The sequence below is a fragment of the Sphaeramia orbicularis genome, chromosome 15, assembly GCF_902148855.1.
Source record: "Sphaeramia orbicularis chromosome 15, fSphaOr1.1, whole genome shotgun sequence".
Classification (NCBI taxonomy): Eukaryota; Metazoa; Chordata; class Actinopteri; order Kurtiformes; family Apogonidae; genus Sphaeramia; species Sphaeramia orbicularis.
The window spans coordinates 46,516,595-46,532,979 of NC_043971.1; the positions used below are offsets into that span (position 1 = coordinate 46,516,595).

General features: G+C 41.6%; 1 protein-coding gene across 1 annotated transcript in view; it reads right to left on the reverse strand.

The window, feature by feature from the left end:
• kif20ba (kinesin family member 20Ba) overlaps positions 1-16,385 on the reverse strand; it is a 183,908-nt gene that overhangs the window by 143,715 nt on the left and 23,808 nt on the right. The window contains exons 9-16 of the mRNA XM_030156429.1: positions 10,265-10,376; positions 9,499-9,570; positions 9,133-9,279; positions 8,662-8,824; positions 8,299-8,451; positions 6,561-6,686; positions 2,606-2,745; positions 561-681 (exon numbers count right to left, since the gene is read on the reverse strand). Of these exons, the coding sequence (XP_030012289.1) occupies positions 561-681; positions 2,606-2,745; positions 6,561-6,686; positions 8,299-8,451; positions 8,662-8,824; positions 9,133-9,279; positions 9,499-9,570; positions 10,265-10,376 (1,034 nt within the window). The remainder of the gene's footprint in view (positions 1-560; positions 682-2,605; positions 2,746-6,560; positions 6,687-8,298; positions 8,452-8,661; positions 8,825-9,132; positions 9,280-9,498; positions 9,571-10,264; positions 10,377-16,385) is intronic.

Sequence of the window (16,385 nt, forward strand, 5' to 3'; positions counted from 1 at the left end):
TTCAATTAAAATCATTAAGTGTAAAACCTAAATCTTGACTCACTGAGCAAGTTTTGCAATTAATTTTCAGTTTCTCACCAATGTGCAAACTCTATGTATCAATGGTAGGGGGTCAACATGTAATTTTTTTTTTTCCTGTTTTATGGATGCAAGTAAAACACCAATGAAACTTGTCATCCCTGGTGACAGATCTCATATTAACCCTTACACTTCCATGTACAAAAGACTTTTATTTTACACAATTCAAATTAGTGTTGTTCACTGAAGTATGAACACAGACCCAGGACACTGGTGTCAATCAAGGGAGAATTACATGGTCAATAAACACATGTGACCAGATTTTCAAAATGTCTTTGTGTTTTGGTTTTCTGTTGTTTTTCTAATACACCCTGTAGTGGTGGTGTATCTGAAGCTCACTTGTAACTCAGATTTTGGCTCTCAACTCAGAGCAAAACAAAAAAGAGCGACGGCTCGTAACTCGGAAAACTTGTAAGTTGGTACACTTGTAAGTCAAGGTACCACTGTAAATTATGATCTCTGTAAAGAACAGACTGTCTTACCCCAGCCTGTGTGTCCTGACTGGGTCTGGCTGTGGCCATATTGTCAATGAGGTTCTTGAAGATCTCCAGTCTCCTTTCTGCTCGTTCCTCCAAGATTTCCCTTTCCCTCGCCAAACGGTCACTGCACAACACGTGAAACAAACGTACATTTGCATGTAGAACTAGAAAGACCACATTTAGGGATGTCCCGATCACATTTTTTTGCCCCCGAGTCCGAGTCATTTGATTTTGAGTATCTGCCGATACCGAGTCCCGATCCGATGAATGGCCGGCAGAGCTGTGTTGGTAAAGTAGTGACGAGAAGGCAGCTCATACCCTGGCTCCAGGTGCTCCAGGAGACGGCAAAATCCGACGTTTGTAACCTCAGACAGCGGCTGGTCATCCAATGCGATAAATTCAGCTATCTTGGCTGTGATCTTTTTAGCCTTTTCGCTGTCCGCAGGCAATTTCTCTTTATTTTTCAACGTCTCTTTCAGTGTCGGCTGGTTCAGTGTCTTTGTCTGAGTTGCCACAGTGAACTTGGAGTATTGGGCAGGGTGTTTGTTTTTCAGGTGGCGTATCATATTCGTAGTGTTGAATGCAGCTCTGTCCTTTCCACCACGCGAAATGCCCAATTTGCACACATTACAAGTGGCTGTTGCACTGCCTTCGCTGTCCAGTTTAAAATACCTCCAAACTGCAGACATTTTCTCTGTCCCGAGGTGACACGCTTGCCCTGTGTTAGCCTACTAACTACCGGCTCACGACTGTTATGTTGTCTGAATTCCCCGCCTGATATTGATATTGTGGAACTTATTAAAATTAAAACTAAGCCATTGTCATTCCGTTTGGCAATCTCTTTGTACCTCAGGATGAATTTAAAACGTGAACATGGCCGTGCTTGTTGTTTTATAAGGTTAAATCCGATTATTTTCACCCGATTCCGATCATTTGAAAATCACGTGATCGACCCCGATTTCCGATCACGTGATCGGATCGGGACATCCCTAACCACATTAGACTTCAATGCATTCCAATGTCTTCAAATGTGCACCATTTTTCTTGTAGGACATTCATCTACTGAGAAGGCAAAATGATTCATTCTCAATCAGTAAATTCATTGAAAATAGGGATGCACCAATACTGATATGAGTATCGGCATATGCTCCGATACTCAGTGTGTGTACTCGTACTCGTAAAAGTAATCCGATAGAAATGCACCGATACCACTTACGGCCATTTGACATTCACAGTTCAGTGCAGCAGGTTGGAATAATGTGTGGGGAGTGTGAAGATTTTTCAAAAATAAATGACAGTAATAAAAGTAACGCTGACTGCAAGTAACGTTAAAGACACAGACAGATACGGACGTTCTGTCCGTCCTCTGCATACATTCCATCCGTTTTCCAGGTGCTGGCGGATGCGTACCCAGAATGAGAATACCAGCGGGAGTACGGAGCGGTGTGGACCGCCGCCAGCGGAAGTGAAAACGAAACTTATCACTCATTTCTCTTTTCTCTTCCTGCTGAAGCTAAGCTTTTAAGCCTTACCAGCAAAAACGCTGCAATATTAGTATCACAGTAGTGTTGCCTCTGTCGTCTCCATGTTTGTTATTACTGACTTTCTTCTTCTTCTCAAAAACTTTCCTCTTCTTCATGGTATTTGTCCAATATGGTTAATTCAGAGCGGCACCCCCTGGTGGATTAATTGAGAAATGCTCATTCCAACACATTAAATGTCAGTAGCAGCACTTTGTTCCAGTCAGACTAATGACGACGATAAAGCACATTTACAAAAGGAACTAAGAACTGAAACGGAATTATTAAGTACTCATATCGGTACTTGGTATCGGCAAATACTCAAATGTAAGTAGTCGTACTCGTACTGGAAAAAACTGGTATTGGTGCATCCCTAATTGAAAAACATCAAACATGTATCAACAAATATCACACATTTTCAGTAAGTGATGAGACCATTAAGAGGGAAATGCAAATCATCAAGCTAGAAAAATGTGCTTATAATTGTGAGACACTGCACTGCAGGGAAATACCATAAAAATATCTCACTTGAAATCATTTTCCATTTCAGAGAAGAGCTCGGAGAACTCTCTACTGATTTCGTCTCTGATTCGAGCCTCCATGACCAGGTTCTCTGCTCGCTCCCTCTTAAGCTGAGCTTCCAACTGAGTCAAAAGCGCCATCTGACCCTGAGACACAAAATCACAAAAGACATGACTTTAAAACATTTAAAGTTGTAATTTCCAGCTGAGAGCATTTTCATACCAGAAAGTCTGAAGCCTGGTTCAAAGCAGATAAGGATAAAAAAGCAACCATGAAACCCCGCACAGTTAGTGAGCAAGTGTATGATTGGCTAGAAGTTTCTGAGAACCACTGGCTTTGTTTAGACCAGGGGTCGGCAACCTTTAACACTCAAAGTGCCATTTCGACCCGGTTTCCACGGAAAAGACAACACTGGGAGCCGCAAACACTTTTTGACATCTGAAATGAAGATGTTAGCCTATATATACCGTAAATTCCAGACTATAAGCCGCTACTTTTTTCCCACACTTTAAACACTGCGGCTTATACAACGATTTTACCGGTACCACGGCTTGGTGCTGTGGCGCACCTCCGTACCATGGCTCGGTGCCAGCACCACCGGCACCTCGAGCCGAGGCACCACTGCGGTACCACGGCACCGAGCAGTGGCACTGCGGTGCAACGGCACCCGGCACCGAGCCCTGGTACCGCGGTGCCACGGCACCTGGCACTGAGCCGTAGTACTGCAGTGCCACGGCACCTCGGGGCCAACGCTAGGTGCCGTGGCACCTTGGTCGTGCCATGGCACCTGGCATCATTAAATGTTCTATTTTCTTCAGATATTTTTCTTTTCTTGGATTTCTCCATACTTGGCCTACCTGGGGTTGAAAGTCTCGATAAATGTACGGCGTTTTGGCGGGCTGTCGGAGAGTGTGACATATTTTGAGCAACGAAAAATAATACTATATATATATATATATATATATATATATATATATATAAAATTTTATTTTAATATTTCGAGATCACAATAATCTTACAATTTACAACTACAATTAAACAAACGAACAAACACAAATAAAATATATAAAATATATCAGATATTGTGCAGTTTTGGTGTCGCAGGGCATTCCGCACATACCGGCTGACACGTCAAGTGCTGTCAAATGTCTCTGAAGAAGGCGAATGCTGATCACCGAAATTGCACAAGGTCTGAAGAAAGAAGTTAAAAACTTTGACTTAATAAGAAGACATGATACATGTTTTTGAGACAAATAACATACACTTCAATCGGACACTTATAATTTATTTTCCCAAGCCACGCAGAGCCGCAACATAAGGATGAAAGAGCCGCATGCGGCTCCGGAGCCGCGGGTTGCCGAACCCTGGTTTAGACACACGCACAGAGGCGCTTAAAGAGCACCACTAGGCCTAGCATGGGGGTTAACACAGTGGAGGACCTAATCCGCATCTGTGCAGATGGTCCTCCACTGGAGGACTTCAAGGCACTACCAGCAGTGAGGAAGTTTCTGCGATCTGGCACCAGGGCAAGGAGAACCGACTTCAGTCAAAGCTCAGTCACACCACAGTGACTGAGCTTCCTGCTGAGTGTTCTCTGACTCAGGGGTGCCTTAGTATAAATTGCAAACTATACTGGTAATATTGCTCTGTAAGTCATAGAATTGAACGGGTAAAATTGCACTGTATTCTGTAAAATTGCAAAATATACCAGCAAAACTGCACTGTATTCTGTAAAATTGCTCATCATACTTATGCACCCCTGTGACTGGTCTCTCCATAGCACTGACTGTTGTTGCTATTTTTCTGTCATCTTAATGATACAGTTAACTGGATTTTTATTATTATTTATTTTTATTTTTAAGTATTTTTTTGTCATCAGTTAAGTTGACATCATCAGTGATGACTGAAAATCTGTGGAATAAAGCAGTTGGCTGTTACAAATTGTGTGATTTGTCCTCCATCCCTAAGAACCACCTAGTATACCACAAAGTTCTTTTCTACCAATCAATATAGGACTTAAATGCAGCAGAATTATGTTTTTTTCTTTTGTAATCTTGTGACGGAGTGACCCCGTCACTGAGTGTCCGCTGTCTCCTGTTACGAGCAGAGCACACGCAAACCAGCATACGCACACACATACAGGCACGCACACACGCACACGTCAGAGTCTCTCCCCGTCCGTGTTTGCAGTCATTCATTAGTTTCGCCACTCATTCTCTTCCCCGTCCGAACTATAGCGCAACCAAGGGTGCACACTTGGCAGCATTTTTCAGGTAATTGCATACATATCTACAGCAGTTTCAATCACTTACCTGTGTCCGTGTTGACTTAGCGTTCTGTCATGCCCACCACACCATTTGAGTGAAAAGAACAAGGGGTCATTTCCGAGGCAATATTATGGCGGAAATCTCACACAATTTTCACATCACGTGATTTGATAATGTAGTGTTTTTGGTTTTTCTGTATTTTTATTTCAAGGAAGGAGGTATTCGGGTTTGGTAATTAATTAGAAAACCTATTGAATTATCAAGTGTTGTATGTTTATTCCTGTATAATTCCTGTATAATAATTATGTTTGAAAACTCTGCTAAAAACATGTTTTGCAAAAAAGTCTTTAACTGACCGGCCCAGGAGGAGGGGCTTAGGGTTTAAAAGAAGGCTGCAGAAGCCCTAGTGTTCAGTCTTGCTTGAGTTGCAGAGCTGGCAACTGTACTGTGGATCGTTTAACCTCTATGAGATTTTTGTGAGTTATTGGAGAACTCTGTTCAGATGTGTGTTTTTTCTTGTGCTTTGTAAATTTGTAAATAGTATTTTTTTTTTTTTTTTCCATTTTTTGGCTTCACCTGTATATATATTGCACTGCACTTTGGGAGGCCGACAGCAAAATAAATCACCACCATCTTTTTGCATTTTCAACTACATCTGTGGTGTTATATTTTTTGAGCAGTGTGGGAAAGAACCCCATGACAAATATATTCAAACACCTTATTCAAGGTTGTTAACACTGATTAGTAAGGCTGTATCTTGATATATCCACAAGAGTTTTGCTTTGGCCCCAACTTTATAGTGGTGCTCCTAGATTTTTGCTGGTGCGCCCAACTTTTTGGAGTTGGGAGCACCAGTGCTCCTAAGTCAAAAAGTTAGTTTAGAGCCCTGTCATGTATTTCTTATCTTACAAGATTATGTGCCTCTGACCATACTCTAAAATTTGACTGCGAGAGGAACTTTTTTCCATACTTTATTACTAAGACTTTTACACCAAATTCCAGACTTTTCAAGGTCTGGAAAATAGTGTTTCAAAATTCCATACTTTTTAAGACTTTCAAGACCTGCGCAAGCACCCTGTGGTAACCTTACATAACTTCCTGTAACTGGTCCAAATATCCAAAAGTGTTTTTACACCCTAAATTAACTGAACCATAGTTTAGTTTAACATGGACTAAGACCACCTCTTTTGGTAAGACCAAGGGCCAGCTATTTGGGGTGGCCATGGCTCAGGAGGTAGAGTGGGTCGTCCACATTAAGGGTTGGCAGTTTGAATCCTGCTCTGTCCAAGTCATGTGCTGTTGTGTCCTTGGGCAAGACACTTCACCCACCTTGCCTCCAGTCCTGCTACTCACACTGGTGCATGAATGCATGTGAATGTTTGGTGGTGGTCGGAGGGGCCATTGGCAGGACTTGGCAGCCACGCTTCTGTCAGCCTGCCCCAGGGCAGCTGTGGCTACAAACGTAATTTACAACCACAAGAGTGTAAACGTCATAGTGACTGTATAATGGATCCATTGTATGCACTTTGAGTATGCGTTAACAGAAAAGCACTTTCCATTATTATCATTTGATCCATGGTGTGTATCAAATACCTGGAAATACCTGTTAATATAACTAAACTAACCAAATAACTTAATCTGAAAATGACAAAGACCTCCTTTGATAAAAGCAATTAAAATAGTCAGGGCCTGACCTGGTATGTCCTTTTACCAATGAGGACTTGATCCTCATTTTCGTTGCCGCTTTCTTCATTACCACTGTGATGCATGGTGTCTTCATTCAGGTTTATTTCTTCTTCATACTCATCATCCACATCCTCCTGCACAAATAAAGGACATTTATCACATACGAAAACTGTTAAAGGTGCCCTGCCACAGGTATTTCACTATTTTTGTGGTAATGTCTGAAGTTCTACCGTGGACTCTAACATTTTTTGTAGAAAAAATGCCTTGGATACCAAATTTCAAGCCATTCTAACGTGGTACAGAAAGCTTGCAAGAAGACTCGATTGGAAGAGTTCAATTTGCACCAGTTCTCATAAATATTCAACATGCTACTCTGCTTGACTCTGATTGGCCAATGAGAGCCTGGAAACCGAAACCAAAAGTGAAACTTAACATACTTTGAATGTCCGACTCCTATGCCTCTCTTGTACGGTGGATCTTGCACGGAATTTTCACAATTTCTAACCTGTATCCACTGGGCCCCCTCCACTGCTCTATGGGCCCACTGGGAATGCTGGGCCTAAGGATGGGAATCCTTAAGAATTTAACGATTCCGATTCCATTATTGATTTTGCTTATCGATCCGATTCCTTATCGATTCTCATTGGGTGTGGGAATAAAAGAGTACAAACAAGTGTGTTTGCATTAACTGTCTTATACTTCCATCTGCACAGAAAATATAACATATAACATACACAGTATGTACAAATAATAACAACAGATGACGCCGGTTCTGGGGGGAGGGGGGGGGGCGTGCAGTGAAAGTGAAACTAAAGACACTTTACTAATTCCTCTATTGCCGCACGTCCACTATGTCGAACCAGATCGACTTGGCTCGTCTCCCGTTGTTGTGCACCTCATTTCCTTTCCCCTACCTTCGGAAACTTGTATTTGGGTACGATGTTTGTTGCCTGCACCGGAACTGGGCCCGGTGTTCACTCTGCCGCTACATTCACAAGCATTGCTAAGTAGCGTATCAAATACATAGCATTCCTGTAAATGAATCACATGCTGTGTGGACTAATGTTTCAACATATTGGAGGGATTCCATCCTTTTGAAGACATGGAGGCTTTGACAGTGTTACAAGTGGACCTGGTGTCGTCTTTTTAGACCGCTTCTGCCTCAACGCCATGTTGGCTACGTTCTGACCAAAACAATGCAGCGTGACGTCATCGCACATGCGCAACAAAGGTGGAATCGATAAGCAGAAGCATTAAGCAGGCAGGCAAACAATTCCAAGGAATCGAGCTACTGGGATCCGGTTCTCAAAAAGAACCGGTTCTCGATTCCCATCCCTAGCTGGGCCCCAAGAATTTGTCATGTTTACCCCCCTCCTTTACGGCGCCCCAGCTTGCTGTACACAAAAACTGTGACTGAGCTAGATGAATTCTGTGGGCATGGTCTCACCCAGGCAAGACCATGAATAGTAATGAGCTCAGGTATTAACATGTCAAGCTGACGAGCTTTTCTAATTGACCTGATTTCTCCACTTCTTTCTTTTCGGTGGCAATAGCAGACAGAGGAGATAGTGGCTCATTTTCAAATTCACTACATAACACAAACGCCTACAGACCTAACATTTTTTTTTTTTTTTTTTTTAAATACAAGTAAAAACGGTTTTGTGTGGCAGGGCACCTTTAAATACTTAACTTTAACACTATACTTTCTATTATACTCTCAATAACTGACTCCACCTCCACCCTCACCTGTACATCCTCCAGGCTACTCTCCCAGCTATGTAAGCTGGTCCTCCTGCTCCCCTGAAGAACGTTCCTCTCAGTTTTGTCGATGATAAAGGAGACTTCATTGGAGGAACGCTTGGGCATTACGGGAAGGATCCTAGAGGTCAGGATGACGACCTGGAAACAGACGAGAAGGAGGCACATTCATTAGAAATGTATTGATAGAGGAGAGTTTCTTGATTTGATATTGCCGGTAAATGCACAGATGCCACTTTCCATAATATTGCAGAGATAAACTGGGAATTTAAAGCACTGATGTGGTTTATTTCAGGGGTTTTTGTGAGTGAATGCAGTTCATGGAGTCAAACAGGAAGAAAACGTTTGTACCTTCTGTGCCACAGCAGAGAACTTGAGAACATTAAGGGTCTCATCAAACATGGAGGCACACTGACTGATATTGACGATCATACAGGCTTTTCCTCGTCCACAGAAGAAACCCTGCAGGTAGTGGGTCAGCTTGCTTTCCCGGAAGGGAATATGCTGGAGCAGCCTGAGGGAGAGAACACACAGACATAAACAAGAGGCAGAAGGTTTTCTTTAAATGTTTCAGTATATTTAATGACTGAAAAAAGTAGACTAAGAAACCCAAACATGAGGGGAAATATTACAAAAAAAACTAAAAAAAAAAAAACTAAAAAAAAAACAGTATGTAGATTTGCACAGTTGTAGGATAAAGCAACACTTCAATGTGGTATAGAAAAAAACTGATGTCGTAAGTAATTATTCAGCTTTATGTCAGACAAGGTTTAGTAACGTTTTAGAGACGGGAAGAAAGTGAAAAAAATGGTATGATCTCACTTGGCCTGCTGATTGTGACGCAGAGCGTTGATGCATTTCCCCAGAATAAGCAGAGAAGTGTTGATGTTTCCTGCTTCTTTCAGACGTTCACCTTTATTCTGGGTCTTTGCACATCGCTCGGACCCAGCCAAGTCACAGAGACAGAGCCTGGACACACGTTTATCCACATGTTCACACAATGCAGTGCTTTTTAATATTGTTTTGCAATAGCACAGTACTGTGCAAAGTCTTAGGCAACCTTCAGCAGTCTTTATCAAATCGAATGCTGGCCTAAAACCTTTGTACAGTAATGTACATTTAAATATGCTTGTACATATTATTTACATCTGTCTATTATTTTATGGCTAATATATTCAAATTACTGACTCGCTGATTGTGTGAACTCTTGGAGTCTCAACATCTTCTATCTTCAAAATCCGAATGGAAAAAATGCTGTGACTGCAGACAGAAAAACACTTCAGAAACATTGCATTAACACATCTATATTGCACACATTATGTTTCATAATTTTCTTTTGAAGCACAGTAGTAACTTTACGACCATAAGCAAAAGAATTCAACCTCACTCTGACAAACCACAACATTATGATATTACAGCAAAGATTACCTTTGACATTTAGAAAATGCCATTGCTCAGTATTTTTGATTTTTTATAAAACTGAGGTGGCCTTCACAGGGGAAATAAGGGTATATAAAATAAACAGGTTTTTTGTTTTGATCAAGTAGAACATCACATTATACATATGCCCTTTGTGTTAACAAGAGGGTTTGTCAAAGTTTGTCAATTTTTCTAAGCCACTATGAAAAGGTAAATAACATAATATGAGTTTTGCACAACCCCAGAGCAAAGGTATAAAACCGGAATTAGAGATGAAGAGAAAAGATTAGAGTACATGGAAAACACCAAAACCAAAGCAAACCAAAAAAACGCTGAAGATGGATGTTAGTGGGCATATCATGGTTGTCTACATGCATTCCTAATTCTTCTACTTGTTCACTTTAACTGAACATCAAATTAAATTTCAAATAAGTCTAATTATAAAGTTGGTAGTTTTCACAATAGATGTAAATAAAGTCACTATTCTAGGTATTATTTGCATATTTGACTTCCTTTAAGAATAAGGTTTTGTCACCTTCTACTGGAGAGCTGGTTGAGTTTGGTGGATGAGAAGGTCTGGTTCCTCTTGCCCAGCTTCATCACTTTGAAGGCCTCCTCTGCACTGTTCACCTGAACCCAACGCAGATCTAAAGACACACAACAGCCATATGATGTATATTAAACTATCTTCTCTAACAAGACAGCACAGCAGGAAGCTATGCAGAAAAGTATTTCACACCATGTATGGACAATACACTTATGATTTGAACAAGAGCACATACAACATGTCAGACAATCTGCATTTATCACTTTTTATTGGTAAAAACATCAGCTTTTGCTTTCTTCAAAAAAATACGGTTTAGCCTTCGACCAGCTGTGGAACTCATTGGTTTCTCTCGTGGCTGGAGTGGATTGCTGGTACAGTGGGGCACAAAAGTATTTAGTCAGCCACTGATTTTGCAAGTTCTCCTACTTAGAAAGATGAGAGAGGTCTGTAATTTTCATCAGAGGTACACTTCAACTATGAGACAAAATGAGAAAAAAAAATCCAGGAAATCACATTGTAGGATTTTTAAAGAATTTAGTTGTAAATTATGATGGAAAATAAGTATTTGGTCAATAACAAAAGTTCAACTCAATACTTTGTAACATTACCTTTGTTGGCAATGACAGAGGTCAAACGTTTCCTGTAAGTCTTCACCAGGTTTGCACACACTGTAGCTGGTATTTTGGCCCATTTCTCCATGCAGATCTCCTCTAGAGCAGTGATGTTTTGGGACTGTCGCTGGGCAACACAGACTTTCAACTCCCTCCACAAATTTTTTATGGGGTTGAGGTCTGGAGACTGGCTAGGCCACTCCAGGACCTTGAAATGCTTTTTACGGAGCGACTCCTTCGTTGCCTGAGCAGTGTGTTTGGGATCATTGTCATGCTGGAAGACCCAGCCACGTTCCATCTTCAATGCTCTCACTGATGGAAGGAGGTTTTGGCTTATAATCTCACGGCACATGGCCCCGTTCATTCTTCCCTTAACACGGATCAGTCGTCCTGTCCCCTTTGCAGAAAAACAGCCCCAAAGCATGAGGTTTCCACCCCCATGCTTCACAGTAGGTATGGAGTTCTTAGGATGCAACTCAGCACATTCTTCTTCCTCCAAACACGACAAGTTGAGTTTTTACCAGAAAGTTCTATTTTGGTTTCATCTGACCACATGATATTCTCCCAATCCTCTTCTTCCTTGTCCTTCGAAGAGAGCGGACATGTTTTTCTGAGCTCTGCTATCTGCTGCTTTTTTCCTGCCTCCCCACTCTGCTTGGGCCTTGCAGTGTCTCGTCTGACTTACTTTACTTTTGAATCCCCTGCTTGTTGAGCTCTCGAACAGCAAATATGGAATTGATCAACTGGTCACTCAGTGCAATTGACACAATTTTTTACATCAAGGAAGAATGGTCTTGGGGAGCCCGCCTGCCCTGATGGGACAGTTGCAGCCGGATCCACCCGGGACAAGTGGAGGGTGGTCTGTCTGTCTGCTCTGTCGGTGGAGGATATTTATCTATTTGGATTTATGATAGCGGGACACCTTCTGATTGGTCTTGGAATGAACCTGATCTATCGCAAAATCAGCAAGCTGCTGTCGGTGGAAATTGAGAAGCACTTCGGAGCAGTGAGTGATAATGTGAAGGAATTACAACAGGCAGTGATGCAGTCAGGGGAAGATCGAGGGGTTGTGTAGAGACCTTACTGGTCGAAGATGCTAAGGAATGCTGAGGCCAGGTATAACAAAATGAAGTTATACTAAATTAATGCAGAAATCAAGTTTCCCCCCATGGCCTAAATTGTTTTCCCCTGAGAGCTGAGGAAGCAGCAGGTGCTTCTCAAATCTACTCCCCCTGCAGTCAAAACATCTTCCATGGCCAGGACAACAGTAGGGCTTGGACTGATAAGAACTGATAAGACTGAACTGAACTGAACTTAAAGGACAATATGACCTACTGGAGTCTCTTATCTTCGCGCACACATTCCACAATTATTACACAGTTCAAGCATCTCCCTACCCCCATTTTTTCTTCACGTCGGCTGTCTGCCTAATGTTCATGCTGTCCCCCAATTCCCTTCAAATCCATGAAAAAATTCCAGCATGTGTCCACGTGTACTGTGTGAAAACTGTATAATGTCTTATATTTGTGCTTTGCATTATCTTCTGTTCTTCACTGCAATTTTCGAAGAAAGGGTTTTGTGTTAGCGCTCTAGTTGTACTCTTTACTAGGAGCAGCGGCCCGATGTCCCTAATCATCAAACTCAATTTCGTTTGATGTACTCTGTACTGTCAAATGACAATAAAGGCAATTCTGATTCTGGATGATCCATATGCTCTCTGGCAAACTTCAGACGGGCCTGGACATGTACTGGCTTAAGCAGAGGAACACACCTGGCACTGCAGGATTTGAGGCCTCTCGGTGTAGTGTGTTACTGATGGTAGCCTTTGTTACTTTGGTCCCAGCTCTCTGCAGGTCATTCATCAGGTCCCTCCGTGTAGTTCTGGGATTTTCGCTCACCATTCTCATGATCATTTTGACCCCACAGGATGAGATCTTGCATGGGGCCCCAGATCGAGGGAGATTATCAATGGTCTTGTATGTCTTCCATTTTCTTACAATTGCTCCCACAGTTGGTTTATTCACACCAACCTGCTTGCCTATTGTAGATTCACTCTTCCCACCTGGTGCAGGTCTACAATTTTCTTCCTGGTGTCCTTCGACAGCTCTTTGGTCTTGGCCATGGTTGAGTTTGGAGTCTGACTGTTTGAGGCTGTGGACAGGTGTCTTTTATACAGATAACAAGTTCAAACAGGTGCCATTAATACAGGTAACAAGTGGAGGACAGAAGAGCTTCTTAAAGAAGTTGCAGGTCTGTGAGAGCCAGAAATCTTGCTTGTTTATGGGTGACCAAATACTTATTTTCCACCATAATTTACAAACAAATTCTTTAAAAATCCTACAATGTGATTTCCTGGATTTTTTTTCTCATTTTGTCTCTCATAGTTGAAGTGTATCTCTGATGAAAATTACAGACCTCTCATCTTTCTAAGTAGGAGAACTTGCAAAATCAGTGGCTGACTAAATACTTTTTTGCCCCACTGTAACTAATAGAGATACTATATATTTTGACTGAATAACATGTGTTTTTATTTATATCCAGTTTTTTTTATTCATGCCTCATGTACTACGCATGTTCTACTTTATTCATTGCTCAAGGTAAACTTTATTATCCCCGAGGGGCAATTTGTTCTACAGCCAGCAGTATCACACAGACAACAAACCAACAATAAATACAACTAGAAGCACTCGGAGAGCGCAGACCTCCACCAAGGCTGATCAGTGGCGCCCCCCGTGGGTCCCCCCACCCCCGATCACCACCAAAATTTAATCATTTCTTCCTTATCCCATTTCCAACAAACCCTGAAAATTTCATCCAAATCTGTCCATAACTTTTTGAGTTATGTTGCACACTAACGGACAGACAAACAAACAAACAAACCCTGGCAAAAACATAACCTCCTTGGCGGAGGTAATAAATAGTTCATTAAAGACAATAGCACCAACATTACAAAGAGTTATTCAGCAGAACAATGGCTGCCAGAACCAAAGAATTCCTCATCCTATTGGTCCTACAGTGGGTATGGTTACATAATGTTTTTTAAATCCGATTTATTTTTCCAGAAGAAATTAATTCGGAACTAAAGTATTTTCTCTTCTGTTTACATGGAAATGTTAAACCCGAATAAAGGTTTACATGAGGTATTAATGAGGTAGATAAGTGAGCAAAAGGGTTTGCACTGCAGTGCTCACGTTGCCTTGTTCTCACAGCCCTTCTGTTAGCTTAGCTTAGCATAGTCACTGCATTTCCATGGTCACACATAGCCAGTTCTTTAAAGGTGATTTGTTGTCTTTTGTAAGCGATTTTGTGAAATCCAATTCTCCCTAATTATTTCTTTAGATCTGCAACTTACTGCACTCCAGTAGCAGCTGCTCGTCTTTCAGACAGAGGAAGCTCATTGTCGGCTTACTTTAAAAAAAAAAAAATTCTCAAGTTATTTAAACATACATTCGGCCCTCTGTTTCTTTTTAAGAAAATGGTCAGTGACCTTATCGTACCAAGTAGGCGTCTTTTCCAGGGACTGGACCAGTGTCCTCTGAATGTCCAGCAGAGCTAGGCTGCTTAGATTGCCTTGGCCCATTGTGTTGTGGGTGTAAGACTTCAGCCTTTTTAAACAAGAGATGCTCCTTTCACTCCGACCTAGCCGACAGTTTGATTGATTTAACTATCTACACAATTATATTAAACTCGAACAACAAATGATTAAATTATGTAACTGAAACAAGAAAACGCTGAAATTATGTTCAATTGAAACAAGGAAGTCCAAAGAGTGTGTTTTATTTACAGTCCAAGAAATGAACGAGTAATTTCGTAGTAGTTTCTCTCTTGATTTCACAATAGAATGCACGTGGTATTAAACTGAACTGTGTCAGTGAAGGAGTAAATCTCAAAATAGCTGTCAATCAAACGGGATTCAGCCTTTCGACTGATCCTCCAATCAGCACATGGGATTCTGGCGTCCAGCCCGGCCGAGCTCCGCCCACAGCTCCACTCACCCCCAGAGACGCCCGGCGGTGGGACAACATCGTGGCATTTATCCAATTACCGTCCAGTTTTGAGGCAATGAAAAAACTGTTCCACTCAGTCCCACTGAAGCCCACAGATGCCCGGCGTCTACGGGCAAATGCACTGAGCAGAGATTAAATGAGAAAACAGCGCAACGGGAATGTATGAGAAGTGAACAACATCGCGTCCGCTGATCTGTGATAAAGCTGATTCTGAACGAACTCATCTTTGAGATGAACGTGTTCTAACACATTTGTAGTCAATAAAATGTCAACACAACCGTACATATTTAACCATTTAATTTTCGTAATTTTAGGGGAAGCCGGGCTTCCCTTGCAGTCTATGAGAAATAGCCACTGCTGCACTCATACAATCTTGGGACTGCTGTGTTGACGAAAGTTGGAAAATCTTTTTGTTGGAAGGGATGAATGCGCTAAACTAGCTTTGCTTTACTGTTTTAGCTTTGCGTTAGTTTTTATTTCCCAAGATTTTATTACCCCAGTAAGTCACATCACCATGATTTGAGCCTCAATTTGTGATCATATTGACCCCACCGGACCAAAGTAATGATTACGGAGAACTGAATTTCACAAAATTACTCATAAAGTACTATGGATCACCCATGAAAGCCTGGCTACGTCTGACCATTGGAATGAAGCGATTATGCTAAACTAGGCTAAACTAAGCTAACGGAAGGGCTGCGAGAACAAGGCAATTGGTGCACTGCAGTGCAAACTGATTTGCCCACTTATCGAACGCGCATGACAAATGAATTAATAAAAAAACAGGTGATGAACTCTTCCTTCAGGGCTTTAGAGGCTGGCAGATCCCATCAGAATAGCTCACTGGAGCGGTTTGGTAAGACTATACTGCATTGCATCTTCTTCTGCCAGCGCAGAATGTGTGCGTCATCACGACAGGACAAGACAACGAGCATGCACAGAATGGCTGGAATAAAGTCCAAACGGAATAAAAAGTTTACATGTCCGAGGAAAAATTTAGTTCAGAATTAAAAGGGGATTAAACCAGTGACTTTATTCGGATTTGAATTTATTTTGAACTATTCTTTTTCAACTAGAATAAGGTGTTTACATGGTCATCTTAAATAGGATCTATCATTTATTCAGATTAAACCAGGAATAAAAGTTGTCATGTAAACACACAGATTCAGGAACACTGTATCTGCGACCTGATGGAAGGAACCTGAACTCATCATACAGGGGATGACTGGGATCATCCAGGACTGACTGAGCCTTCTTCAGAGTCCGCCTCTGGTAAAGCACAGTCAGGTCCTTGAGTGTGGTGCCAGTAATCTGCTGCACGCTTTAGTGATGCCCTGCAACCTGTTCCTGTTTTTAAGGGTAAGCAGCCCATACGAGCTAATAAAAGAAAAGGTCAGCACAGACTTAATAAAACCAGAATAAAACATTTTCATAAAAGTGTTATCCACTTTGAAACTGCATAGCTTACGGTAAAAATACATCCTCTGATGA